Below are 27,802 nucleotides of genomic sequence, written 5' to 3'. Positions count from 1 at the left end.
TATTTAGTGCAGTGTTTTACCTGTTAATATTATTGTGGCTTTGACATCTTATCCATGCACAGGAAACGTGCCTATGTTAGTCACTCAGGAAGCATACGGTTGCTGTCCAAAGAACACAGGAACAGGTCATCATCTGAAATTGTCAATTTTACACTTTGATTCGCATTTTGTTTCCCTACAGCACTTGTTGAATTATGGAAGGAGTGGAGATTGTTTGACCCTGAGCTTAATTAATGCAGAAAGATAGATTGTCCAATCCAATAATCCAATTAAAGTTTATTAGCCACTAGACACCGTGCATCTCTCTCTCTCTTTCTCTCTGTATATATCTCAAATACATTAGTCTTACATGGTACTGCAAGAGGCCCACCCATTACTATTTAATCTAGAACTCATTTATGTGAAAAATACACAAAAATGTGTAAAGTTAAGAATCTAAAAGTTTCAATGTCCCTCTCACATTAAAAGCTATTAGGTCAAATTTAAATGTAAAGTCTATGACTCAGTACTTCAATAATGGTTATTCTAAATGGTTCTAATAGGCCACACAAACATTTTATTATATAATAAATGGCCTTTTTGGCCATACAACAGAAGCGTTTTGGACACTTCACTAACTCAAGACAAGCTTCTCCATTTTGACAAGCTGGTTGCTTTTTTAGGAAATCTCTGAAATGGCCAGTGTCCTTTCTTCTTTTTTCATCTTATTTTCCTCCGTTGCTCATCTTCCTGTGGATTGAAAGAGCAGGGGAAAGAGACCGGCCCTTTTTCTGAAGCCTGACCCCAGACATGCCAAAGGATCAATCAATTAGCTCTCCACTTCAGCAATCAAACAACAGTATTACCAGGCATCAGCTCGTCGACCTGAAAAGGCTGGCGAATCAAAGGCTGCTGTGATGTAGCTGCCAGAACTCTGTGGCTCAGCGCTAACAGAGATTGGCACCTGCCCTCCGCTCTGGGAGGTGAAACACACTTATGTGCACATACTGAGGTGTTAAGATGAAAGGTGTAGACCATACGGCTAACTAGACACCCACAATTATCTGACCTCAAAAACCCAGAGCATACATGCATACAAACAAGTCAGTGAAATACCATTTCCTCTATAACTCTATATATAGATACTCTATATATGTTAATGACTAATACATTTATATATGGTCTTAATCAAGTAGGAAAGCATGCCTTTTCAGTATGCTGAAATTATAACATTGGACATTAAAGGGATAGGGAAAAAAAAAAACTAAAAAACATTATATAGAAAAATCTTGGGTGAGGAATATAATGATATGTGTATTGTAATGTAATGTAAAATAAATATATATCAATTATTATCATTAAATATAAAATAATTTCGTTTTTTATAACATACAACAGACTCAAACTCATAATTATAGATTGATAACTGGCCAAAATTTTTCTCATTCACTTAAATCAGGTTGTCAATCTCTAATAAAGGTGCAAATGAGAAAGCTTTGGTTACATACAAGCTTGAGAAATTTAATAAAGCCTATCAATTAACTTCAAAAAGCAAAATCAATGCAAAAAGGCCCTAAACCACTCATGGTACAATTATTTATTTAGCTAAACCTAACTAGACAACTTATTAAAGAAGAAAGCATGTTTGCCTGAAACCCACAAATACATCTCTGCCACTACCTAATTCTAAATTAATACAAAACACAAATTCATAGTCAAAACAATGGGGGAAAATTATAACAGCTGTAATCAAAAGGCAGAAAGTGACAAAAAGGAGCAAAAAGGTCAGAATATGGGTGGGGAAATGATTAAAAACCCAAGGATTCCATAATCCTGTGAGATCTGGGTCACCTCTGCACTTCAACTTGGCCAAACCACAGAGAAGTCAAGGTCAAAGGTCACAGGCGAACACCACAGAGAAAACAAGGTGAGAGTGACATTCTACCCTGCCACAGATCTTGCAAATCCACTCCAAGCCATCCTCTATAATTCATAAAGTTCTCCTGGAGCATAGTCCTGCCACTGGAGGCTAAAATCTAATTGACAGAGGTGAGAGAAACCGGTTTTGTTATTATAGTGAGAAGACATTGTGTCTAATTGAACACAACTGTGAGCGCCATTATTAATGTGGAGCTGTCCAGCAGCGCACTGACAGTAGTTTTGCTTGACAACAGGAGGGATAGCAGTGTCCTGCTGGGGTCAAAGGTCATTAGTAACAGTAGGGGTATGGGGACTGTGTTTATATGATACACGTTGGTCATTACTGTATCTGTAGTGCCGGGCCTGAGATAGACAGAGAGAGAGAGAGAGAGAAAGAGAAGAGGCATGTTTAATGCATGGCAATGTTAATCTTTATATATATATATATATATATATATATATATATATATATATATATATATATATATATATATATATTTTAATGTAAACTAAACGGAAAAGATCATCCTCTTCACATGAGCAAAAACGTCCTTGGCATAACAGCAGAGTGGACCGGTATACTACGGTCTATTTAAACTGACCAGTGTAACCTTTTAAATGTTTGGTTGAGTGTACTTTATTTTAATAATGAACAGACTGCGATGTAAGTTTGAAATTAGAATGCACTTTAGATGTTCTGTCTCATTTATACCAAACACAAATGTTGCTGGTTGCTAGTGTGTTTGCAGTACTACTATTTTTTATTTTATATATTTTATTTTTTGTATTTTTCAGTTTAATTGATTTTAATAACATTTTATTTATTTTATTTAAATGTACATTTAAGTTTGCATTCATGTTCCAACAAACTTGAAAAATTCTGCTTAATAAATGCTCTAAAACTTTATTGTAAATGATTGACTTTCTGATTGACTTCTGTCTGTGCTCAATAAATGATGATAAGTTTAGAAATGTTGTGCATCCACTTATTATTAGTGTGACATTTTAGCATGCAAATGAAGGGGAAAACATCAAGATACCAGCCCTAAAAATCGGCAGCACATATCGGCCATCGGCTGACCCTGACCTCTAAACATCGGCATTGGCTATAGAAAAACCCATATCGGTCTATCTCTAGTTTCGCTGACGTTTAGTGTTAACTATCTTTTAATCAAAACATAAAAACATTATTTACCCCGTTTGTATCTGGGAGGCATTTGTGCACATAAAAGTCTAAGAACACATTGGAGTTTTATGAATTTAAAGCTTGCTTTGATTTATTTCTTTTAAAGTAAAACAACAACAACAACAAAAAGCAAACAAAAACACAAAATAAAAATGAATAAATTCTACACAATTCTTTTAACAATTTCAATTTCAATTTTTTTTGGGGATTAATATATTTTAAAAATTAAAAAGTGCAAAAAAGCAGCATTGTTAGTAGTAGTCTATATGATTTTTTGAATCCCATTGTATGTTTGTATGCTACCGCCCTTGCATTTCTATTCCAGCCATCTATTCATTCATTCCTCACCTTGACAACGGCTCTCTCACTGCATATCCACACCTTCCCTGGCTACCGCTTAGCAACAGAATGGTCTATTCTAGCAGTTTCCTATTTGAAATCATCTTTTTTTGTAACACTGGGCATTGTGAGTGAGTCAGCGCTCACATTATAGAGTGTGATAATAGGGGTGACTTCAGTAACTGCAACTTTTACATTTTCAACGTTTGTTGATCGTGTTCATACTAGCCAGGAAACCAGTAAGAAGTGCTCTATTTCTAACTGATTACTACATACATGCAGTATATACTGTACACTGCCTGCTAGTTTTTTAAATAGTACTGTATATACATTGTTTCTAAGTGTTGTGTGCTACTTTTGTCACATGACCTTTTCGTGTTGCATATTTAATTCTGCAAGTGGCATAAAGTTTTTATAAAAAAACTCCAATTTTTCCAACTCCTTTTTTCTCCAATCAGATTTCCAATTTCTTTAAAAAAAAAAAAAAAAAATTTATTAATGTGACGGCAAAGCCGGATTTTCAGCATCATTACTCTTCATTAGTCTTCAGTGTCACAAGATACTTCACATTATATATACACATTACAACCATTTTAATATGCTGCTCAAAAAACATTTCTTATTATAGTCAATGTTAAAAAAACACTTAATAATGCTTAATATTTTAGGATAAACTGTGATTCTTTTTTTATGACTCTTTGCCTTTGTAACATTATAAATGTCTTCACTGTCACTTTTGATCAATAAATGCATCTTTGCTGATAATTTACTAAAAGAGTATTTTGAGAAGTAGTGTACATATAATGAAGTGTTTATATACTATACTGCAAAAAGAGTAGTATGGAAGTATGCTATTCTGAACACAGCCATGGTTCACAACTTTGAAGGAATAAAATAAGAAATTGACAAAAAAGCAAAAACAACATATCCCTGTTCTGTGAGGAAAAAATGCCAAAACTCAATTCCCCATAATGCATTGAGTATTTGAAAGCCAAAGCTGCCGACATGCCTTTGGGTGGGTGTGACAGAATATGCAAACTCATTAAATGTCAGCAATGGGAATATACAATGACGTTTAACTCGAAATGTTAAACTTTGAAAGTTTTCTATGGGAAAAGACAAGGCTTAGACCCCCCACTGGTCTGTCAAATCTCCACCACAATCTCAGGCAGACGTGTGGCTTTATTACATTCCAAAGTTAGTGAGACACAGAGACAACTTGCTGAAGTGGCACTTTTTCATGGCGACTCTTTTGTTCGATACTCAGCTCTTTAGTATTTACTTATGCATGTAGCGCAGCAGAGAGGATAAAGAGATAAAGGGCATCTGCAAGATAAAGCCATACCATAGATGAGAGAAACAAAAGGGTGGGGCAGTGGGGAGATAACACAGCAGCAATCTACACCTCCCTTCATAAGAGCGTGCATGTCCATCACTGCCATGCAATACAAATAGCTGTGCTGCTACCGCTGTCTGTTTTCTAACCTTTACCTTGGAAAAACACACCATCTTCCTCTTCACTGTTCTGTTTCTCTCTGATGTATAATGCAGTGCAATATTCACATCTATGCCTCAGGGACGAGGGACGTGGGAACAAGGAGTGAGGCCGGCAATGATTGGGCAAATCAGTGACACCTGCGACCCACCGCCGGTCTCGAGTCCCACGTAGGAGATGGAAGGATATAAAACTGGAGTGACGACAGTGAAGGATGAGAGAGGACCAGGCCTGGGCTTTTAGTTGTGTTTTGGTTTTTATTTGAGCGCACCAGTCGTCCGTGAGGGGCTGGTGCCCTCTTTTGTGTTTATTTTGTATTATTAAAATGTTATTTGATTGTCCGCCGGTTCCCGCCTCCTTCTTCCCGAAGATTATGGAGTTTTTATCATTACAGTGGTGCCAAAACCGGGAGAAGGAGGGACGCGCTGCTGAATATCCCTCGCCGCTGTGGTGAATCCGCGGTGCCACGGATCTGGCGAGGAGAATGCCGCCATGGACGCTCGATGCGGTGGACTGGAGCGAGTTGCCGGGAACGGGCGAGCTCGCTGCCGACCGCCCGCGATGTGGAGGGACGGCTGCCATCCGTGAGGAAGCGGAGGAGTCGGCGCCGTTCGCCAGGGGGCCGGAGCCTGCTGCCTCCGTGAAGGTATCCGGAGGAGCAGGGAATGGGGGACTCATTGGACTGCAGGCTGCCCAAAACCGGAGGAGCCATCGCTGTCCACCGGGCGGCGGAGGGGTGTCGTGCCGTCCGCCGAGGGCCGTGCAGTGCCACCGCTAGGCACCGCGGAGGAGATCGCCCAGCCGGTGGAGGGCCGAGCAGCAGTGCGTCTGGGAACCGGATTTTTTTTTTTTTTTTTCTCCCCTCTCTCGTCTCTGTCGCTCCTCCTTCCATCTCCTTTTCTCTCGCCTCGTCTGTCCTACCCCCAGGTTCCCGCAAGTTCCCGTGAGCGGTCCCCCCCGGAGGGAGGGGGGGGATAGAGCGCAATCTCGAGGGTACCCCCCGGCCTGCGAGGGGCGATGGGGGTATGTGGCGAGTGGGGCGGGGCCGAGGGACGTGGGAACAAGGAGTGAGGCCGACAATGATTGGGCAAATCAGTGACACCTGCGACCCACCGCCGGTCTCGAGGCCCACGGAGGAGATGGAAGGATATAAAACTGGAGCGACGACAGTGAAGGACGAGAGAGGACCAGACCTGGGCTTTTAGTTGTGTTTTGCTTTTTATTTGAGCGCACCAGTAGTCCGTGAGGGGCTGGTGCGCTGTTTTGTGTTTATTAAAATGTTATTTGATTGTCCGCCGGTTCCCGCCTCCTTCTTCCCGAAGATTATGGAGTTTTTATCATTACAGGAAGATTACAAAGACAAATATTTTTCTTTGGCCTTTCTGGTCAAAGATCATTTTTAAATAATAAAAATAATTCCTAATGAGTTTTTAAGAAATCTTTTTAACTTGCTTTCTAAAAAAAGATCCACAATTTGTAAACAAATTACAAAACACTTATAATGTATTACATTTATTATAGATTTTTTTTATTTTATATTTATTGCTTTATTTTAGACAGTGCCGATCCTGACCTCCCTGGGGCCCTAAGCAAAATTCTGCTAAGGGGCCCTCTAACTGACCCGTGACGCCGTGAGCTATGTAAACCATTTGCCATTGCCACACAGTCACACCTGACACTTCAGTGATCCCAATACAATCCTCCCTCCTTTAAACAAAACAGTCGACAATATAGAACAACAATATAGAACAGAATGAGGTTCAAACAAACAATATTTATTGAATAGAGTATTTCCTATAGAATATTAAGATAACAAGTGAATATTATTAAGTAAGTGAATATTAACGTAAACATAAATAATAAATTATAACTCTGAGCTTTGGCTTTTGGGATTAACTTAGGTTCTCTCTACAGCCTGGGCATTTTTGGCATCAGTATGGGCAACACCAGTCTATCTGGACTGTCTAGAAGAAACTGAGAAGAATATCACATAGTTAGTTAAACAGTCATTTACACAATCTTACATGTTACTCGTTACATGTTACAAATGCATAAACATTTGAATGTTTGAATTAAAATCTTACCATCAAAATATTCCTTTCCTGTACTTTCTTGAGGCAAAATCATCAATGATGTCATCATAGGACAGGTGTTTCCACACATCATCATTTATGCTCATGATGGCCAATCCACTCAAACGTTCCTATGACATTGAAGACCTCAGGTAGCTTTTGATGAGCTTTAATTTTGAAAAGCTCCTCTCTGACGATGCTACTGTTACAGGCAGGGTGACTGCAATTCTTAGAGCTATCCAAAGATTAGGATAGAGTTCCTCCAGGTTTTTCTCACAGAGAAATGAAAGCAACTCAAATGCAGTCATCTTATCTGATGGCAGATCAGGTAAATTCTGAATCTCGTGTGCCAGATCCATTCCACTGATGTCATAGTCACCTCTGAAGGTTAGAGTATTTTGAACTTCCATGCAGTGAGCCTTTAAAGATTCACTAGACATCTGTGAGGCAGTGCTGAAGTTTAGCAACACTCCATATTTGGATTTCACCTGGTTGAGTGTTTCAAATCTCTCATCCATGGATGTCACAGCAGAGTCGACCACAATGTTAAAGAAGTTGACTTCAAGGTTTTTCAGTGCATCAGTCATTGGTTCATCAGGAGCCTCATAGCTGAAATGCCTCTTGCTGTTTCTCAGTCTCTTCTCTTTCAGAACAGCCTCCACATTCATTACTTCGCAAATGCTTGTGGCTGTTGTCTGTGCCTCAGAGAATCCAGTGTCCCGGTATGTAGTGAGGGAAGCCTTTGCATTCGAGATTAAATTAACTGCTATATCCAACTGCATTGAGGCTGATTGGAGGAGCTTGTTCACTATGTTTGTAATAGTCAGTATCTTACACCATATGACACAGCAAATCAAGAAAAGGTAGGACTCAACTCCCTTTGCAAGTGCTTGTGCCTCCACTTTGGCCACAGGATCATTGATTGTCTGTCTGGCTTCCAGTAATGCCTCCCGAACCTCAGATGCCTGGTGCCTTATTGCATGAATGCTTTTGAGCCTACTCTCCCATCTTGTGTCACTCCATGACTTCATGGTTATCTTCACGTGTTTCTTTAAAACACTCCATCTTTGTGTGCCAGCTGAAAAGAAGGTGAAGAGCTTTTGCACATGTCCAAAGAACCCGACTGCATCTTTTGAAGATTTGGCAGCATCTGCAATTACAAGGTTTAGAGTATGTGCTCCACATGGGACAAACACGGCTCTGGGATTTCTTCTGAGCAGTCTGGCTTGTACTCCTTGGTTCTTGCCTTTCATGTTGGCCCCATTATCAAAAGCTTGCCCTCTGCAATCTTCAAATGAAATCTTCAGCTCATTCAGCTTATTTAAGATGACAGTGGACAGATTTAAACCTGTTGTAGCCTCAACATTTACAAAGCAGAGGAAGTGCTCCTTGATCTCTGGCTTTTGGCTTTTGGTGACCAATTTGCTCTTGGTGACTAATGTCAGGTGTACAGTCCAAGATAATGGAGAAGTACTTTGAGTCTCTTTTTGAGTCACTATTGCTTCCAGAATTTTGCCACTCACAATCTGTATTAGCTCATTCTGTGTGTGCTGCCCAAGGTAATGAGCATGTGTCTGTCCATCTTTAATTTTGCTTAGATGGTTTTCCATAATGGGATCAAATTTTGCCAGTAATTCAACCTCTTTTAGGAAGTTTCCATTATCTGGCTGGAAGAGTTTTTCTGACGAATCCCTGAATGCTAGGTTTCGTTCAGCCAGAGACTGGGTGATACTTATTAAACGTGTAAGGACATCACTCCATCTCTTTCTTTCAGCCTCATAAATGGTCATTTGTATCTGGTCAAGAGTCTGACCCTGACTTAGGCGCAGATCAAGTTCTCTCCACTTAATCATATTTTGTGTGTGTTCAGGACTACTCTCATGGTGTTTCAGAATGGCATTGATATTTGACCAGTCATTCACACCTTCCTTTATAATTTTGTTGTATTTTGTAGAAAAGAGCTTACAGCAAAAACAATAAACAGCATTGTTTTTGATTGAGTATGTAAGCCAGCTCCTGTGAATCTTTTCCCCATTTGACAGTTTTCTCTGTAATAAGCCTGAATGGAAAGCTCTTCTAGACTTGTCTTTAGGGAAAGAAAAATCCAGTCCTGGTTTGAATGGACCTCTGCACACTAACTCAGTCCTCATAAAGTCTGTTAAGACGGGGGGCCAATCTGCTGGGTCATTTGGTGGAGCGGCAACTGTTCTATTTGGGTCTGAGCTGCTTGTATCTGCTGCTGGCTGTACACCTCTGGTTGTGCTAGTACTGACTGAGGCTGCCTGTACTTCACCTGGGTCTGTCACTGTGTTCGTACTTTCTGAAGAAAGCTGTACTGTATTTGCTGAAGCTGGCTGTATTGGGTTTGTGCTAGAACTGGCTGAGACTTCCTGTACTTCACCTGGGTCTGTGTTAATACTTGCTGAAGACTGCTGTGCTGTATTTGCTGAAGCTGGCTGTTCTGGGTCTGTGCTAGTACTGGCTGAGGCTGGATGTGTATCAACTGAGTCTGTGCTTGTACTGGCTGATGGTCCTGCATCTCCTCTACTGACAAACTTAAGCATAGCACCTGCAAATTATAGATAACTCGTTTTATAAGCTGCATCAGACCCATTCAAACTGGCTCCCAATTTTATTTTATACATTTTCAAATATAAAATACTATTTATACTATGGCTTGGCTCTTGTAATATTTAACTAGTGAACTAGTTATGCAGATACCAATAATCCCTGTAAGTGATGACATCATTGATATCAAGAATGAACTTTTGTACAAGTTAACATGTAATTCCTGATATCAAAAATAGACATTGGTAGATAAAAATGTAACTAAGTATTACTATTAGCTATTAGTATTAATATTATTAGTATTAGCTATTATTGACTATTAGTAAAAATAATCAAGAATTCACATTGCAAATAGTAAAGAAATGTAATGCTTGATATCAAAAATGCATAAGCTGTGAATGAATAAAAGCTAAAATGGCTTGCCATAGCATGTTAAAGGTTTTTTTAATTTTTGTAATATATATGGTGAAGCAATTCTTGATTTATGGTTATTATTAACTGAGGGATGTGCATCCACACATTGACCAGTATGTCCAGCTAATCAACATTTTAAATTCAACATAGCCTATAAATCAAGTCAATCACTGTCAAATTATCAATACATTGCTTTCCATCTTGCATAATTAGTGCAGTGCAGTTGTATAGAGTTTTTAACTACACATTGACTGAGACTAGATAATCAGTGTCTTGTTTTAAAAGTATGTATGTATAATGTGCACTTTTGATGAGGAGTGCCATCATTCACGCCCATATATTGTACCGTCTGTCTGGTCTCCACATTTATTTCTGCTTGAAAAATGCGCATTTCATTTTGTGCATGCGCATATGAACGCATGATAACACGCGACGCGGTTATCTTTTCCGAGCTGCAGTAAACAAACACCGTTGCACTTTGTCGTTTATCAAAAACAAACGTAATAAATAATTGTATTTTACTCTCACTTTTGTCAGGCACAAAGTGATGCAAGAGATGCACTGCCTGCCTGCTTAGCTAGGTTAGCAAGACCGAAAAAACACAACAGAAATGCACATACACTTTACTTTGCTGACCTCAAACTTAGAGAGGAGAGAAGACAAGTTTACATGATTGTTGTTCCCGCAGTTCACTTTCATGGGTTTTTTCCCTCTTTTCGTGACCAGAAGGATAGTTTCGCTTCATTTTGTCATTGATGTTGTAAACATTAATTGAAGCTGACTTGACGCGTTATGACCATAGGGTTATGACACGAGGAGGAGGCGGGGCCTTGAGTAATTTGCGGGGCCCTACGCAGCTTGCGTAGTGAGCGTATAGGGCTGATCGGCTCTGATTTTAGATATTTTAACTGAGAAATGAGAAGAAGAAAAAATTAGGATTTTCAAAAATGCTCATGCAGTCATTTTGATTTCATGTTGACTTTAAAGGCCAATATGTTCTAGCAAGGTACAAGAGCCCCCAAGCAAAACCAGCAACTAATGAATAGATTTGAATAGGGTTCTAAATACCTGGAAAGTAACCCTAAAACTAGTCTCGTGTAGCCAGACCTTCAGACTGACGGCTATAGGTCTGGAATCTATGGCAGCTTTCATTGGCAAAGGCCCGCCCATGAGGCTGTTTGACCGATATGTCAAACAACCAATCACAGTTCGTTTCGTTCAGTATCACGTTTCGAAGTGTGGAAATGTCGCCGACAAAAACAGACTGTTGTGTAAAACTCTCGTATTTTAAAGATTCTATGCCACGAACTTTAAATATTTTAAATACTTTTGAAAATCCAGCATTTAGTTGATCCTGATAAGTCATCGTAGTTGTAAACACTATGGTTTTCTTCTTTCGTGAGGGGTTTTGATGCAACGGTATCTTTGTTTCCAGACCGAACGCTAAAGAACGTGACACACACATCTCGTGGAAATCCTGTAGAATTCAACCAATCCAATGACAACTTCGACATTCCTGAAGTGTTTCCACTTTTGTGTCCCATATGCATCAGACGTTCAGCCAACGGTCCGTGGGCGTGACATCTGAAGCTGAGACTACCCTAAAACAGTTTCCTAAAACTTTCAGCTGTGGTGGTTTGTCTGAAGTAAACGGTGTGCGAGCACCGTTTGTCCTTTCCATTGTGAGGACAACAAATCACCTGGAGACACTTGCAAGGTGCCCATACTAACGTTGGATCGATGGCTCACCGCTAATCTCTGTCAACACAGAGAGAAGGAAAAACGACAGAGAGAGGGGGAGCAGAAAGACATCTGTGTGAAAAATGCTCATTGCACAACGAAAGCAACCGACAGATTATTACAACCTGACAAAAGCCCCAATTGAGCCAGGAAGCCAGGTAAACAAACCCTCTCCAATCAGAGCACATTGATAATTGCAAGTGATGCTGGTGTTCAGTGTCTTCTGTCAGCTCAGATACATCAATACAGCATTTAGACTCTACACCTGAATGAGAAGCCACAACAAAACCAGTTATGACATAACCAATCACATTACATGTGGTAAAATGATACTGCTTTTGACTGATACAGACAAACAAGATGGTACTGAGGCCTGTGGAAACTGAATGAAATTGCCAATGAGATAAGAAAAAAAAGATAACTAAATAAATAAATGAAATGTAATCAATTAATTAAATGATTTACTTAATGTCCAACATTTGTATCTTGCTATATTTATTTAGTTACATTTGTTGTTTCAGTTCAAATGTTCTAAGTTATATTTATGCTTAAAAGGACAAAGGAAATAGCGAATGTGGTAAGAAAAAATAAATACAATTTTATTTAAACGTTTAATTTAATTTAATTTAATTCACAATTAGCATTTTTTTATGCATACTGTCTTGCAAAAAAAAAATATTTCCTTTGTTGTTACATTTGATTCTGAATTAGGTTATATTTATGCTTAAAACAAGAAAGGAAATTGCCAATGGTGTAAAAAAGAAATGAAAGATGGCTAAACAATAATAATTGAACAATAAATATGAATTGCTAAATGGAGATATATATTAAGATATTAAGAAAATCTGCAATATGAAGACATCCGATGAAAGTGACCAGAACTTCCTCATGCTCCAGTAAACTGAGCCCAGAGTTTGAGTGAAACGCATTTGTATGGACCAGAAAGAAACTGAGCAGAACTGACTCTGTCAACAGACATACCGAGTCATTTAGAGACATGCGAGGCCATTCTGGCTGATGGCAGTGTGCTATTGCACAGCTTGTTTTTATAACACTAAAGTTTGACTTGGTCTTCAGGAAGTGGTCTGCCAGATGGTCCACGGAAAGCTAGCCTCCAACACACAACTGACATGTTACTGGTAAGGTGATAGTGACTTTTAAAAAGATGTTTCACAGGCAGAAAGCTTTCCGTCATCAAGACCTAATCGGATGACAGTGATGAAGCCTTATTAGGCTCTAGGGTGTACTTATCATATTAGCAGCAGATATCTTAAAACTATCACAGAGATCGTTTACTGACACTTGGTACTAAAATGTGCTGACAGCAGAAGAACAGGAAAGACTTTCTCTTATTGTGGCTCTTTGTTTCTGCACTGTCCTATCATCATGGCAGTCTTCCTATCTTGTGCAGGGCAAGACGTGACCAGATAATGCCCGGACATGACTGGATGGATGAAAGAGTAGATGAATGAAAGGATAGATACCTGGCAAAAGACACCTGATAGTGATAGTGCATTCATTTCAATGGCAGTTGCTTGGCTGGCGCTCCATCTGGGTTACAACGAGGCACTTATGTAAATAGGCTCAATAATCTGAAATGATGTTTTGCATAAAAATATGTGAAGTTCAATAAAAACGTAATAGGGAAAATTTATTTAATTCAAGACGTATTCTATGAGAATATAAATCTCTGTTTTGCGGTTAAAGTAAATGTATTTAGTTTTAAGAATATTTCGATATTTTTACTTGATAAAAAAAATTTGTAAGAAAATGCATTTTTGCTGTGTATAAACAACAACAACAAAAAACGTATAAAAGTGGATTTAGGTTTTATACACAACTGTAGCTTCCACACAAGAATAAGTCATGAGATTACACACTGTCAGCTTATGACGAACTACCACCATCTTCTCCCAACATAAGAAAAAAGACATCAAGGGAGATGTTTTGATTTTGTCCAACCCCATCACCGTAACTCACCTTTTTAAACTTATTGCTTCAGGTCTTCTCCTATTTTTTTATTTTAGGGGGGACAGCTACCTGGACTACAAGTATATTTTTAGAATATTGTAAAATGTATAGAAAGGCAGCATTGTGTTTTATCTGTGGTCAAAAACAGTCAAACTGGTACAATAACGGAGAAAATGTTTAAAGCTATGCCACCAGTGAAAAAAAAAAATCAAAACAGTCCATTAAATTGGCCACAGCCATTAATAACTCTACAAGTTTTGACACTTCTCATATAGCCTAGTCTGTGATCTGCAGAATTGTGTTTATCCATCCCTTTGAAGAAACTGAAAAACTGAGAGAAATACAAGGCAGAGGAAGTAAAAAAATAAACCAAACATAATTTTTACACTGATAAAGCTGTTATATAGTTTGAGTTTTCTTTAAAAAAAAATGTTTATAAATAATTTAATAATGTTTAATAACAATATTAATGTTTGTGTTCGGTAATAATTCTTTTCACACATTTATTTAGCAAGGATGGATTAAATGTGACAGTAAAGACTTTCACATCAATACCAAATATTTGACAAAATTTCAAATAAACTGTCATTCTAAAATTTTGAACCACCAAATCAGCATATTAATATATTTGAAGGATCATTTGACACTAAAGACTGGAGCATTCAAATGGATAAATTACATTTTAAAATGCATTAAAATATTAACCTGTTATCTAAATTTTACAAATATTTCACAATTTTACCGTTTTGTTTTTGTTTTTTACTGTATTTTGATGAAATGAAGCCTTGGTTAGCATAAGAGACTCAAAAACATTTCAACTTTTGAACGGTAGTGTATATTTGAATTTGATTTAAATGATAGATTTGAATATTCGTGATGAATATTCTCTTTATGTCACATTATTGAAATATCGGTTTCAAATGCCAATTCATGCTGCTGACACACAAACACACGTCAAACAAACAATCAATGTTTTTCTTAACTTCTAAAAAAGTCTCCCCAATACCAATAAACTCGTTCCGGCTCATTCCGCCCACCCCAGCCCGGTGGCCCTAACATCTGCTCTCTGGCTGGGGTGTGATCTCACAGACCCCGGGTCCTGCCAGCGCTAATCACCTCTGAGAGCGGATCCATACAAGGGGACGAGGGGAGAGATAATGTCAATCCGAGAGTGCCCCCTTTTCAAAATGCCAACCTTAGTCAGGGCAGGAAAGTCAAATGTCAGTGTGAGTCACCACAAGTCAAAATAAAGTCCTTCCTACCTGTTCCGTCTCCCCTTTCGCTGTAGTAAGCATGTCTCCAATTCACATGCATAGTCAAACACACAAACAAACATAAAATCCCACAGGCAGACAGTCACTCAAAAACACACCAGCTAACAGACTAACATGAAACACTGTACTTTCAAACTGATTCAAGTAGTTGAAAGCAACAGAAACATTCACAAACACACACACGTACACAAGCAGTCTTTATGGAGCAACCGTATTGATCTATCAGGAGAGATCTGATACTCGGCAAAGTGTTTTCGCACTTTCGCTGTACAGTGCAAGCGGAGCCCATATATTAACATACAGTGAGTGGGTCTGGAGATGTTTGAAGCTCCCCAAAGGGGTTATCGATCTCCTCGGACTGCTCCGGCCCAGCATCAATCAAAAAAAGCATCAAGTCCACACCTCTGAGATCTTCAACGTCAGCCTCTTCCACAGAGACTATCGATCACAAATTGCATGGTGAATTGATTGGCAGTAACATTAAGAGCCTGGATTGATCTCGGCGTGAGTTTAGGTTCTTCCCGGTCACTGATAAAACAAACTCATGCATCAGGAGTACAGTTCAACTTCGATTGGTGTGTAGAGTTTAATAAAGGGTCAAGGTTTGGCTGGTTAGCATGGTTCAGTTAGCCCCTGTAACTACAGCTTTCTGCCGACAAAAGCTACTTTTTTCTTTGATGTATATTAGTGATATATTTATATGAATTTTTTATTTATTTATATTTTTGTCGATTTTACATATATTTCTCTGTCTGCTGACTTTGACACAATGAAACCGGAAAGACGTTGTTCATTTTTGTCAATAATAACAAATATGCACCAGAAATGATTCATCATAAAATTATCGTTACAAAATTCTTATCAAACTACAGTATATAAAAATATCCTAAATATATGCTGATAAATATACGCTAAAATACTGTTTAATGTTTATAATATATTTAGAATTTTCGTACATGTTTTAAAAAGATCTATAAAAACATTAAAAAGTTACAAGAAATTATGTGAAAGGTTACAATGTTTGGTGTGCAATATATTTTTACACATTTTACATATATTCTGAATCATTTTTTAGTTTCCATTTTTATTTAAGTTCAAGTTGAATAATTTTATTGTGTAGTACATAAAGTTAAACTGAATTAAAATGACAAATGTTTCCTTGGCAACATATTTTATTTAATTTCAGTTGAGATTTATTTTATTTCAAGTAACATTTTTTATAGTTTTAATTTTAGCTTCCTTTATGGTTTTAGTTAATAATAACTCTGAGATGAACACTGCTGAAGAAATAATGATGAGAAAAATATAAAAGTGCAAAATATGTATCGCAATGTTTACACCTTTAAAAAAAGCACATAAAAGTTCAAGTCTAGTCTGTTTTCCTGTTCTAGTCCAAATCTTTGCCATTTTACATATTGTAAATTAAAATGTTTAAAAGAGTAAACTTAATGAAATATAATTTTGCTGAAATGGAATAATAAAATAACTTTTAGACCACAATAAATCAAAAGCTAAAAAATATGATTCTGATAATAACGGATTAATCACATGCAATATACAGACACACAAAACTACATCCAAAAACAAAGACGGATCTTTCTCCAGAAATGACAGTCCTCATAGGTTTGAATGTGTAGCGATGCAGCAAAGCATTAAGCACACCAAATGCAGCCAAGGACGGACGGCCACACATCAGGCTCCTCACAGAGGACTATGACTGATAGCAGCCATTATGTGATGGCAGGCAAAAGGTGGAGAGCAGTCACTCGTTTATTCATACATTCATGTGTTCGGTCCGTCACCTCAGCAGACACCAGATGAGCTGTCCATACTGTCGGAGTGATGATCCGCCTGCCATTCATCTCAGACTGCCATTCATATTTCTCAAGAATATGTGATTGATACATGTGCAAAAACTCACAGCCACAATTCACAATTGCTAGTTGACCGCATAACCAAAAGTCACAAAAGCCCATCATGAAGTCACAAGATCTGGATTGAATATTTTTTAAATCATGCATTTAAACACTTAGAAACACATTCACACACCTCTCCTAAACAACAACATTTTTGTTCAAGTCACATCCTTAAGCTTATTATTAATATAGGGTTAAGTACTAATTAGGGTTAAAGGTTTAAATGCTACTATGGTAGTGTTGCTTGAGTTGCCATGGGTTGAAATGTCTATAATAATATAATTTGACAGAAAATCTGCTTTCTATTCATATGTGGTATAGAAATGCAAGCTGTACATCCACAGCTTGCATTAACACCAACAGGTCTTTTAAAAGAGCATTTACGAAGGGTGTTACATCCAGGTCATAATAGCATCAGGCCATTTGAGAGTGACAGTGACCATGTCTAGGAAAAAAACAAACAAAATAAAAACTGAAAATCAATCCACTGTGGCACGATGTTACTGTGAGCAATAGGAGTATCGGGAAGTCCGGTCACATTGTGGGTAGGACAACCATGCTTGGGATATTCCTCTGTGTTAGAGCGGTAATATGACAGGGAATTAGTGGCTGGACCGATGATCCAATAAATTAGGAGATTGGAAGGAAAATTTCAAGCAGGGCGTTTCTAAACAGAACACTCCAATTGATACCATCAGAACATATCTAAATCAATAGTAAGGGCTCGGAAACGACATGGTAATGTTTGCTGGCCATTAAAAATATGAAAGGAAGGGGGGAAAAAAAGATCACATGCTATGGCCGGGGAGACAGATGAAGCAGTGGAGAGTTTAAACAGCTTGCTAAAATAAAGCATGTGTGGCTGACGAGTATTTGTTAAGAGAACCTACCTAAGCAATGGCTGAAAGATAACCGTAATGTTTCTGGCACCTGGTTTACACAGGAACTTAGTCTCTCCTCCCTCAATCAGGTTATCATCAGCTCCACCTGGATAGAAAAAAACAATCAGATTTTCTTTTAAAATACTGTGTTTTATATGTACCCTTTACATGGGATACTTTTTTGCGTTCCACGTGTTTTGAGAAACATTTTTAGATATTAAACTTCATTAAAGTTAAAACTGTGCCTTTAAAACAGTGTTCATGGCTAAAACCACTAAAAGATAAAGTGAAACATCACAGTGGTCAAAGGAGTCTGTATGGCATATAAAAAAAATAAAACATGCATAGCGTCCACGAAAGATGATAATATATAGTTTTGTGGTCATTATGCAAAAATATTGGACTGCTAAATTCCAGAAAGCAAAGCAAAAAAAAAAAAAAAAAAAAAAAAAAAAAAATTAATATATATATATATATATATATATATATATATATATATATATATATATATATATATATATATATATATATTTTTTTTTTTTTGTAAACAAAAAATGATGCACAAATCAAAAAACAAACACACACACACACACACACACTAGAGCCCGACCGATATGGATTTTTGGGGGCCGATGCCGATATTATATAAATATAAAAAGAGCTGATTTATAAGCCGATATTTAGATTTTAAAAATAATCTGGATATTAGACCCATTTCCTATAAACTGCACTTACACAACATTCAATAGCAAAATATCTGCCTGTTCTATGTATTTGGGCTGTATAAACCATTTTCAGGATGGACTATGTTAAAGAAAAAGCCTTAGATTACAGTCTCAATGACTAAACAATTGCACATCAAAAGTATATATTTTTTAATGATCAAAAAAACAGTCTGGTTTTAAACATTTAACACTTTTACTTTCTTCCAGTTGAAGCTGGTTTTAACAGTCTGTGTGTGTACTGTAAATAAATTATAATACTAAAGTTAAAGTATTTGCAGAAGTAGTCCCACACTTTGCTGCTACAGCATTCACCTTTTTCAGCCATCTGTAGGCAGAAAGAGAGACAGAGAAAGAATAAGCATGTGTATTGATAATATCAGCATGTATCATTACTCATGTCATCATTAGAATTATAATAATAATAATAAACTGGGATCTCCTACATAGGCAAAAATGAGAAATATATATATTTTTTTATTTGTCAACCAATAGGTATTACCTACTTATATTTAACAATATTATTTCAACATTTTCCTGTTATGTCTGTAAAGCTGCTTTGAAACAAAAAATAAAGCGCTTGTTCAGCTCACATTTATTTACATGTCCCCTCTGGTTTAATCATTTCTGACGCACCTACTGTAGTTACTGTAACTACACTATATTTGCTCTCACAGAACATCGTCTTGCCTACTATTACCGGAAGATTACGGAATCAATTCGAAGTTGAATGGTTAACGTTAGTGTCATGAACACACCGCTGTCAATTTTGAGAAGAACCACCTTCAAACAAGTTAATAGCAAGCATTTAAGGGGCCTGCTAAAAAGGAAGCTATATTAGCGTTAGAGTAACGTAACCAGTCTGAATTCACCAAATTGTTCTCTGGACCTGAGGGTAGCCTCTTCTTCCTTGCTTCTCTCTTAATTCTCATCAGCAGGACTAGCGCTATCGCTCGCTTCTTACAACGGGACAGATACATGTTTGCTGCTGACCGAAAGAAGGAACAACAGACTATGAAAGAGCTCCCGCTAAACGTTTTTAAAACTCCGCCTACGCCATAGCGCAGCGCAAATCGCGTTGTATCTGAAGGGCAACGCTGAGCCCAGCAGCAAGCGCCGTGCATACCGCGTCCTGTGTGAAAGGCCCAATTACGCAGTCATTATGTGGGAAACACACCGCAATAGAATAAGAATAAGTTAAACGCTAACGTTATAGTTTGACCTCCTATTAACGTTCGCGCTCTTCCACTGATAAACATGGTATTAGCTTTGTGGCTAATCTAATATAGCAATGCATTAGCAGCTGTAAGTGATGTTACAGAATATTTAGAAGTGATAATGATAGGACCGTTAGCTAGAACTACCACACAGTTTTTATATAGAGGGTATGAACTAAATCTACAATCATTTCACATGACGAACGACAAACTCACCGTCAAAACAGTAACGTTAAGTTACATCTCTGTGTGGCTGATCGCTTTCTTCTGTAGTGGACTTCTGGCGCTGTTGTCAACTCTGGAGCTGCAGAGCTCCCTCTGGTGGGCACACTATGCAACACTCATAACATGAGTGAAGCATGAGACTCTGTTTCTCATGTTTCATCGGCCGTTATAAATGCCGATTTAAATGCAATTAGCTTATATCGGCCGATAATATCGGTAGGGCTCTAACACACACACACTGAGAAGAAAAAACTTAACTAAACAAAAAACAAAGCACAATACAAAAAGAAAAACAAAAAGCAAAGCACAAAAAAGTAAAACAATAATCGAAAAACAAAAAGCAAAGCACAAAACAAAACAAAAGCAAAGCAAATCAAACAAGCAAAAACAAACAAAAAACAAAGCAAAGCAAATTTTATTTAAATGTTGCCGTCAACCATCAAAAAGTAATTTTGTCAAATTGCAATTTAGAGAGATACAAGACACCCCCTTCCTCTTACTCCCTTTTGCCCCCCTGTATAGGTGCATAGTCCTGCGCTAACAGGGTTAATAAGAAAATCATGGCTGTGTAACTCTCTCATGATGAGGCAGGGCCCAAAAAAATGGAGTGAGCTCCAATCCTTATTAGCTCCACTCATCCACAAGTAATCAATATAATTGACAGCAAGAGAATCAAGTCTGCCATCAATAAGAAGATCCCCGGGTGGACAGAAGGTGTGTGCGTGGCCTCATGGGTCGGTGAACAGAAGTGCTAAGGCGTCAGCCCACTGGCATTTCTCTCACACTGTGACAATGTTATTCATTAAAATTTCACAGCGCTTTGAGATTGCCACTGGAGAGACTGCTGTAACTACGTAGCACTAAGCCTGGGCACTGCTATCCTGACAAACACCACGCAGGAAACACACACACATCTGAGACACTTATGAGCACATCACACACACACACAAGTCCTCAGTGGAGAATCACTTTAATTGCTTTTATCAGTCAGTTGTTACATAAGATTTCTTGCCCAAGGGATGGGAAATGAGTCCAGGCCCAGGAACACAAAAATAAAATGGCAGATGCACATGTGTGATGGATTTGGACTGCTGTGGAATTACAAGTGAAGCAAAAGAGTGTGCTTGTATGATTGTCTGCCCAAGTTGTGATCTCAGACCCACTGGTGTGGGTTTAATCGCAAAGCTGGAATCAGAGTCATCCTGTGTTCATTGTTTAGATAAACAAGACATGCTTCAAATGAGAAATGAGTTCACCTTTCACTGCACTAAAATCCCTGCATCGCACCTGTCCAGCATTCAAACGTACCTCCTGCGGCTGTTCTTGTCATTCCCACCATCCTGAGATTCTTCATGGAACACGTTTTGATGAACAGCTCCCTCTCTTTTATTTCATTTCCACCCCTATTTCTCATTGTTGCTCGGGAAAGAGAAGTCATCTTTGTATTCTTTAGCTTTCTGTTTCTCTTTTTCTCTCAATATATCCAATCCATCTCCCGCTAATCCAATTAAGACTCAATTACAACAGCAAAAAAGAAAACACAGCTGCAACCGCACATGCTGACTCTGACCTAGACAAACAACGGGAGGAGAGAAAATCACGGTGAGGGAGACCGAGGACAGAACTGTTACAACAACAGTTGTATGATAAAAATGCATAAGTTCAACAATTTAAGGGAGAAAATAGGAAGAAATCAACTGAAAGTAGTGAGAGGGTTCTGTCCGAAAAAAAAAAAAAAACATTGTGAGAATTAATCGGTTTAAAATTATAAACAAAATGTTTTGCAGCATATGCAATAGTTTTCCACCAGAAGTTCAAAAGTTACAATATAGCTGTAAAATGTTCAGACACAAGAACGTAAGAAAGTATTATTTGTAATATTTTTATTATTATTATTATTTAATTAGAACAAATATTATTAAGTTAAGAAATTATTAAGAAAATATAATATTATATTAATAATGGTAATTAGAAGTAGCTGTAGTAGATTATAATAATTATAATAATAATAACTATTATTATTATTAATAAATAGAAAAAATAAGAAACTAAAAAATATTTATTAGTAGTAGTAGTAGTAGTTATAATATAAATAACAATATTAAAGAAAATGTTTCATGAAAATATATACAAATATTGCTACAAAATAAAATATCAGCAGAAAAAACCCTCTGCTTAGTGTTTTTAAATATTTTTAATTAAATTTCAGTAAATATTGTGTAAAACAACGCTCATTTAATTTGTACAATTTTGTGTCTTTCATTTGTTATCATTAAATTGTATCATATACTACCTTGCCCTAGTCTAGATATCAGTACGTGCCATTAAAAAACAAACAAACAGTTGACCACTAATTAAAGACATATAAATAAAAGCTGTGATAGACAGCAGGTCAAAGAGTTACGCATCCAGATTCTGCAGTGACAGAGGATAAAATGTCATCCATTGCCAGCCTGGCTTGACTCAAATCATTATTCAGACCCTTTCAGTACATATTAATGAAGGTCCAAAAATAAACAAATGTGAACAAATGACGACAAGTTAGGTGGTCCAGTTTATTATTATGTGCCTGCACATTTGTTGGTGGTTTATTATTATGCCGAAGTGTGTTTCCTTTGATAATCTATGTGTGCATTAGATCGTGCAAGTGTGTATGAGAGGTGTTACAGCCTGTTCCCCTGTGAATGCCACTAATCTAGGATTGGAATGAGGGTGCGTATGTGCCTTCACATTAAATTGACATTTCTATTCTTGGCAGATGCTCTCTAAACAAAGCGACTTACAAGAAAGTGCACATATTGTGCAAGTCAGTCTTGATGAGTGAAAAGTGTGTGACTGCACATGCACGCACACCTCCCACTCATGTCAGCCACCATGTAATCAAGACACCCAGTGACTTAGTGAAATTGCATTAGCTACACTTTCTTGGGTTTGATTAGAAATAGTTTGTTCTGAGATGTTCCTGCCCGGGTTTACAGCAAAGAAACGTGTAGTGTCTTCACTAACACCAGCCATCCCAGTGGCTTAATCTGTGCATGTGTGTGTGTGTGTTTGTGTGTATGTGAAAGAAATAAATGCATGTCATTGTGAGAGGTCATGCAATCAGCCTGAAAAAACCTGCTGTATAATGTGTGTCAGAAACATCAGCAACAGACTGGTAATCACTCATTTACAGTGAATGTCAATATTGGAGGCACACTGGTTGTTTAAACCAAACTATCAACTCTGATCCAGCTGCTATGCATGTCTGCTGTAGAAAACAACAAAATCAATCCCACTGCAATATGACACCCTACTGTGGCAGTTAACCAGTTAAGGTGCAACACAGAAATAACACTCATACTCTCATGAAAACATTCAAAGACAAAAATGCAGAGGCTCTAAAGTATTTGATCGCTTAAGTCAAATAGAGGCATGTATGAATGTCACTGCAGTAGATACAAAATATCAAATCAAGTGGCATTGGCAGATGAATTAAGCTACAATCCAGTTCCTTAGTTTTTATTAGCCGGTTTTGCAGTTGCTTACTAGTATCAAAGTCATTTTTATCATGAATGTAGGTAGTCAGTTTCTCAAGCTCTTTCAAACCAAATTGAAAGAGTTCACTTTGTAAGGTCCAGGCACTCGGCCCAAGGAAGGTATCCGGTGCTGGATGAAGGTTTCCTGCGTGTTCGGCCTTTCAGCGCGTAGAGTTATTCAATTTAGGTTAAACTCCAATCTTACTCCATTTTATTATTTAATCTGACTCCATTTTAGTATGACTTCGAATTTAGGTTGAAAGGCAAATTGGTTGTTTGTTGGTCTCTAATTATAATTGTTATTCTTCTGACATTTGATTTATCTAATTTAACTCTTTACTTTATTTTCACTCGTTCATTAGGAATCTATGTCGCTCAGGGTGCCCGACGACGGCCGTTCTTTTACGTGTGCCCCTCGATCACAAACTCGTCAGTCTCAACAGTAGTCAGAGGTTATGATTAATACTATTTAATAGGTTATCCCTACTTACCATATTTTAAATAGTATTTCTGTTTAGTTCCCCTCAGCTTCCCATGTACAACTTAGTTAAAGCTTAAAACAATAATCAGCGGTTCTGCTAGCACTATCTGTCTAGCCCTCCGACAGTCATATAACTACGTACAACTTAATTAAAGCTGAGACAATAACCAGCGGTTATGACCAGTACTTTTCTAGTCCCCCATAGTTAATGCAACTGAGTACAACTTAAAGTCAAGCGGTTTAGCCAGAAATCTAAAACCTCACCTTATGTGCCCTATGCTCCATCTAGTCTGAGTTTTAGTATGCACTTAACCCTGGACGCAGATTTGCGGAAACATAGCCTTCACTTAATATACTTGAGAGAATAATTTCAGAGTAAGTCAGAGTAAATCAAATGAAACAATTTATTATCAGTCAGGTAAGGATTATGCCAATTACATAGCCAATTCATAGATATCAAATCAATACAAGACATCAAATTCTCAAAGATGAATCTAAGAGTAAAAGATGCATACCTGACTTTTAGAAAAATACATAGTATGAAGTGTGTGGACACACTTCATGCTATGGGCTCATTCCAGCTACAGAAGGCCCTGATCCTTTTGCTGCAGTCCTTTAAATACATCAGACCAAGACAAACATCCCCCGAGATGGAGACAGGAACTAACAATTGGAATTTGCATTAAGTCAGGTCCCAGACCAGGGTAGTTTACACCTCAAAGGGAACATAAGATAATTTACATGGAGGACCCTGGGAAAGGGCACTCCCTCCCATTACAGTAGGCAAAATATCTCTTAATTCTTAGGAAATTAATTATCTTTTAATCTACTTTTGTAAGACTGAGACCATTGTACCATACTGAGACAATTCAAATGACACCAAACATGAATGTAAATATCACTTGCATTTATATAGACCATTATATTCTACTAGACCATTCTGAGTGAGCTATGTGAAGGGAAGTAATGGGATGGGAAGGAACAACAGAAACTCATACTTGAAAATACACATAAACAAAATGTACAGCCCATTCTGTGTTTGTACAGTGCTCTGGGTTGATCTCCATGGGTTAGTTATCAGCTGAGCTGCCACACAGACAGACAGACCCATACCAGCTGACAGGTTTCTCCTAACAAAACAGAATGAAGATCGACAGGTGTGTGCATGTGTGGCCAATCAACGCTGTCAGGCAGAAACCTCTAACTTGAAATAGAACAGGCCAATTTTCAATAATTCATGACTTCCCGGTCGGCCTGGTTATAATTCCTCTGCCACGTCTTCATGTCTGATTGGCTTCTGATGAGGCTCCTCTATTATTAAAACTCATTTGAGGGGACAATATTCCAATATTTCCAGCCAGGAGAGAGCCGAGACCACTAGCTCAGTATGTTGACAATGCACTGAGATGACAATTAAACAAATGAAAGGATGAATACATAATTGGATAAATTATTAATTGTGTCATGGTGGGTAATTCCCCTCGCTTCGGATAAGATGCTTTTATACATGAATTTTTAACAAGCTCTGAATCACTGCACTTAGAGAAAAACGACCTGTTTTTCATTTTATTTTAATTTTTTTGTCAGATTCATGGCCTAGAGGTTAGAACTCGGAAACTTGGAACTTGGAAAATGACATTTTTTCTTTTCAAATTGTTATCAATTAACCTCATAAACCTCACCTCATCTGTCACTGCTTCGCGCCCTTCTTGCCACTTCCCGCCGAAACGGGTGTGGCCCAACCTATAAAAGGAGCTCGAAAAGGCTGACTCACCTGATTTTTCATCTCTTCAGCGAAGCTCACGAATCGCTGGATCACGAAGGAAGCAAGCGCCGTCTGAGAAGCATATCAGCGGGACGAGCCATTCTGAAGCTGCTGGCCTTCGCCGCCTTCCATTGCCGTTCCTGCTGCGCTGTCCGGCGCCTATATCCTTTCAATTCTGTTATATCCAACTGTTCTTTATGTGTGTGTGTTCGCCTTGCGACACACACTCGTAAAAGAGCTTGCATCTTTTTTAAGATGCCTTTCTGCGGCTCGTCAGAGCCCCACTCAGCGAGGGAGACCGGTACGTCATCTGTGTCTCCTGCCTGGGTGAAGATCATGCAGCGCTCGCGCTCGCTGACGGCGGATGCCCTCACTGCGAGCTGTTGCCATGGTGACTCTGAGGACTCGCCTGGCCTTTTTCTCTGAGCCTGCATTCTCCGCTGCGCTGAGGCGCAGTGAAAGCGCCGCTTCCAGCGGATTCCGGAACCGTCTTCAGCTCAACCGAGCTCGCCGGTTCGCCCTGCTTCACCGGCCTCCCCTGCATCGCTTCCCGGTGGGCAGCGCCCGCTGTTTGCTGGCGCGTCGTCCGAGGAAGCCGATCTCAGGGCCGTGTCGGGGGAAGAGGACACGCGCTCTCTGCTAGCTTCGGGCAGTGAGGGCTGGGCGAGCTCCGAGTATCTCGCGCCTTCTGCTCAGAAGCCCAACAGACGAGCTGACATCGAGAAGGAGCCGGGGCGAGTGCTCACGTTGGCCGCGACGAGTCTCGGCCGCGAGTGGTCTGCACCAGCGCCCCCCCTCTCGTTCCCGGCTGGATGGTATTTTTCTTTCGGATGAGCGTACTTCTCAAAGCCCGCCTCATTTCTTCCTGAGCTTCACGAAGAGGTGGCGAAGGCTTGGAACGTTCCATTTTCCGTACTCATGTACAAGTTATGACAAACAAACTCAACTCTCGTCTTAAAATACTTTATCAATCTGTTAACTGTTTTAATTTTCTGGTCAGGAAAAGAATAGTCTTACAGCTGCTCATGCCTATTTTGGACTATGCCGATATTATTTATCAGAATACTACTGCTTCTTGTTTGCATTCCATTGATGTGGTCTACAACAGTCTTTGCCGCTTTGTTCTCCGCTGTCCCTAAAGGACACACCGTTGTGTGTTGTATAGACATCTGTCCTGGTTTGCCCCTTCTGCCAGGAGACAGTATCACTGGTTACAATTTATTTTTAAAAGTTATTACTTGAATTATCCAGTTTATCTCAAGCAACACTTAGTGCTTTATAATTCGCTATACAGCCTGTGACACAATGATCAGATCTTTTTTGTTGTTCCTAGAGTTAAAAGACAGGTAGGGAAATATGCATTTTGTTTTAAGGCTCCATATGATTGGAATAATCTTCCATTTTCTATCCGTTCTTTAACTTCACTTACAGAGTTTCGAAGGGCCCTCGGGGAACATCTTTGGAACAATTGTCTTTGTTTCTAGTTTTGTTTGTTTGACCTTGGACTTGAATTCATTGGTCATGTGTTTACTATCTCTCATTTTTATGTCCTTATTTTTATTTATTTATTATTATTGTTAATATCATCATCAATGTTCTTGTTTGTGTTCCTCTTAGTCTTTGATCTTGTGCAATGCTAGTCATGTGGTTGTTTTTTGTCATGTCACTTGTGGGGTTCGTGCTGGGTGGGGTGGGGTTGAGCATTGTGAGCTGGAATGAGTGTGTTGTTGTGTTTTGTTGTGCTGTTTTTGACCGTGATATTTGCTCTGCTGATTTGCTTTGATGTACTGGAGGACCCCCTCGAAAACGAGATGTTTCATCTCAAGGGGTTAATCCTCGCAATAAAGATATGTTAATAAATAAATAAATATTCAGCGCGAACTTCGTCTGTCTCACTAGCATTCTCCACACTGGATGATGCTAAAAACAGGAACTACCAGTCACTTCCGCCGGTGGAACAGGCGATAGCGACGCACCTTTGTCCGCCCTCTGCTGGACGGCGGCAAAAGCGGTGTTGCCATCTAAAGCCTGCTGTGTGACGCTGCGTCTGCACTACTCACGATGGCTGCTTCATCGAAGAGCAGGTGTACGAGTTCCGCTGTGGCCGAGCTCTCACCCA

General features: G+C 38.6%; 1 protein-coding gene across 1 annotated transcript in view; it reads right to left on the bottom strand.

Moving 5' to 3' along the window:
• Positions 1-27,802, bottom strand: part of LOC132098907 (exocyst complex component 4-like) — a 119,666-nt gene that overhangs the window by 51,572 nt on the left and 40,292 nt on the right. The window contains exon 10 of the mRNA XM_059505181.1: positions 17,765-17,861. Within this exon, the coding sequence (XP_059361164.1) occupies positions 17,765-17,861 (97 nt within the window). The remainder of the gene's footprint in view (positions 1-17,764; positions 17,862-27,802) is intronic.

The sequence above is a fragment of the Carassius carassius genome, chromosome 22, assembly GCF_963082965.1.
Source record: "Carassius carassius chromosome 22, fCarCar2.1, whole genome shotgun sequence".
NCBI classification, from domain to species: Eukaryota; Metazoa; Chordata; class Actinopteri; order Cypriniformes; family Cyprinidae; genus Carassius; species Carassius carassius.
Note: the sequence above shows the minus strand (reverse complement) of the source record. Positions and strands in the feature narration are given on the sequence as shown.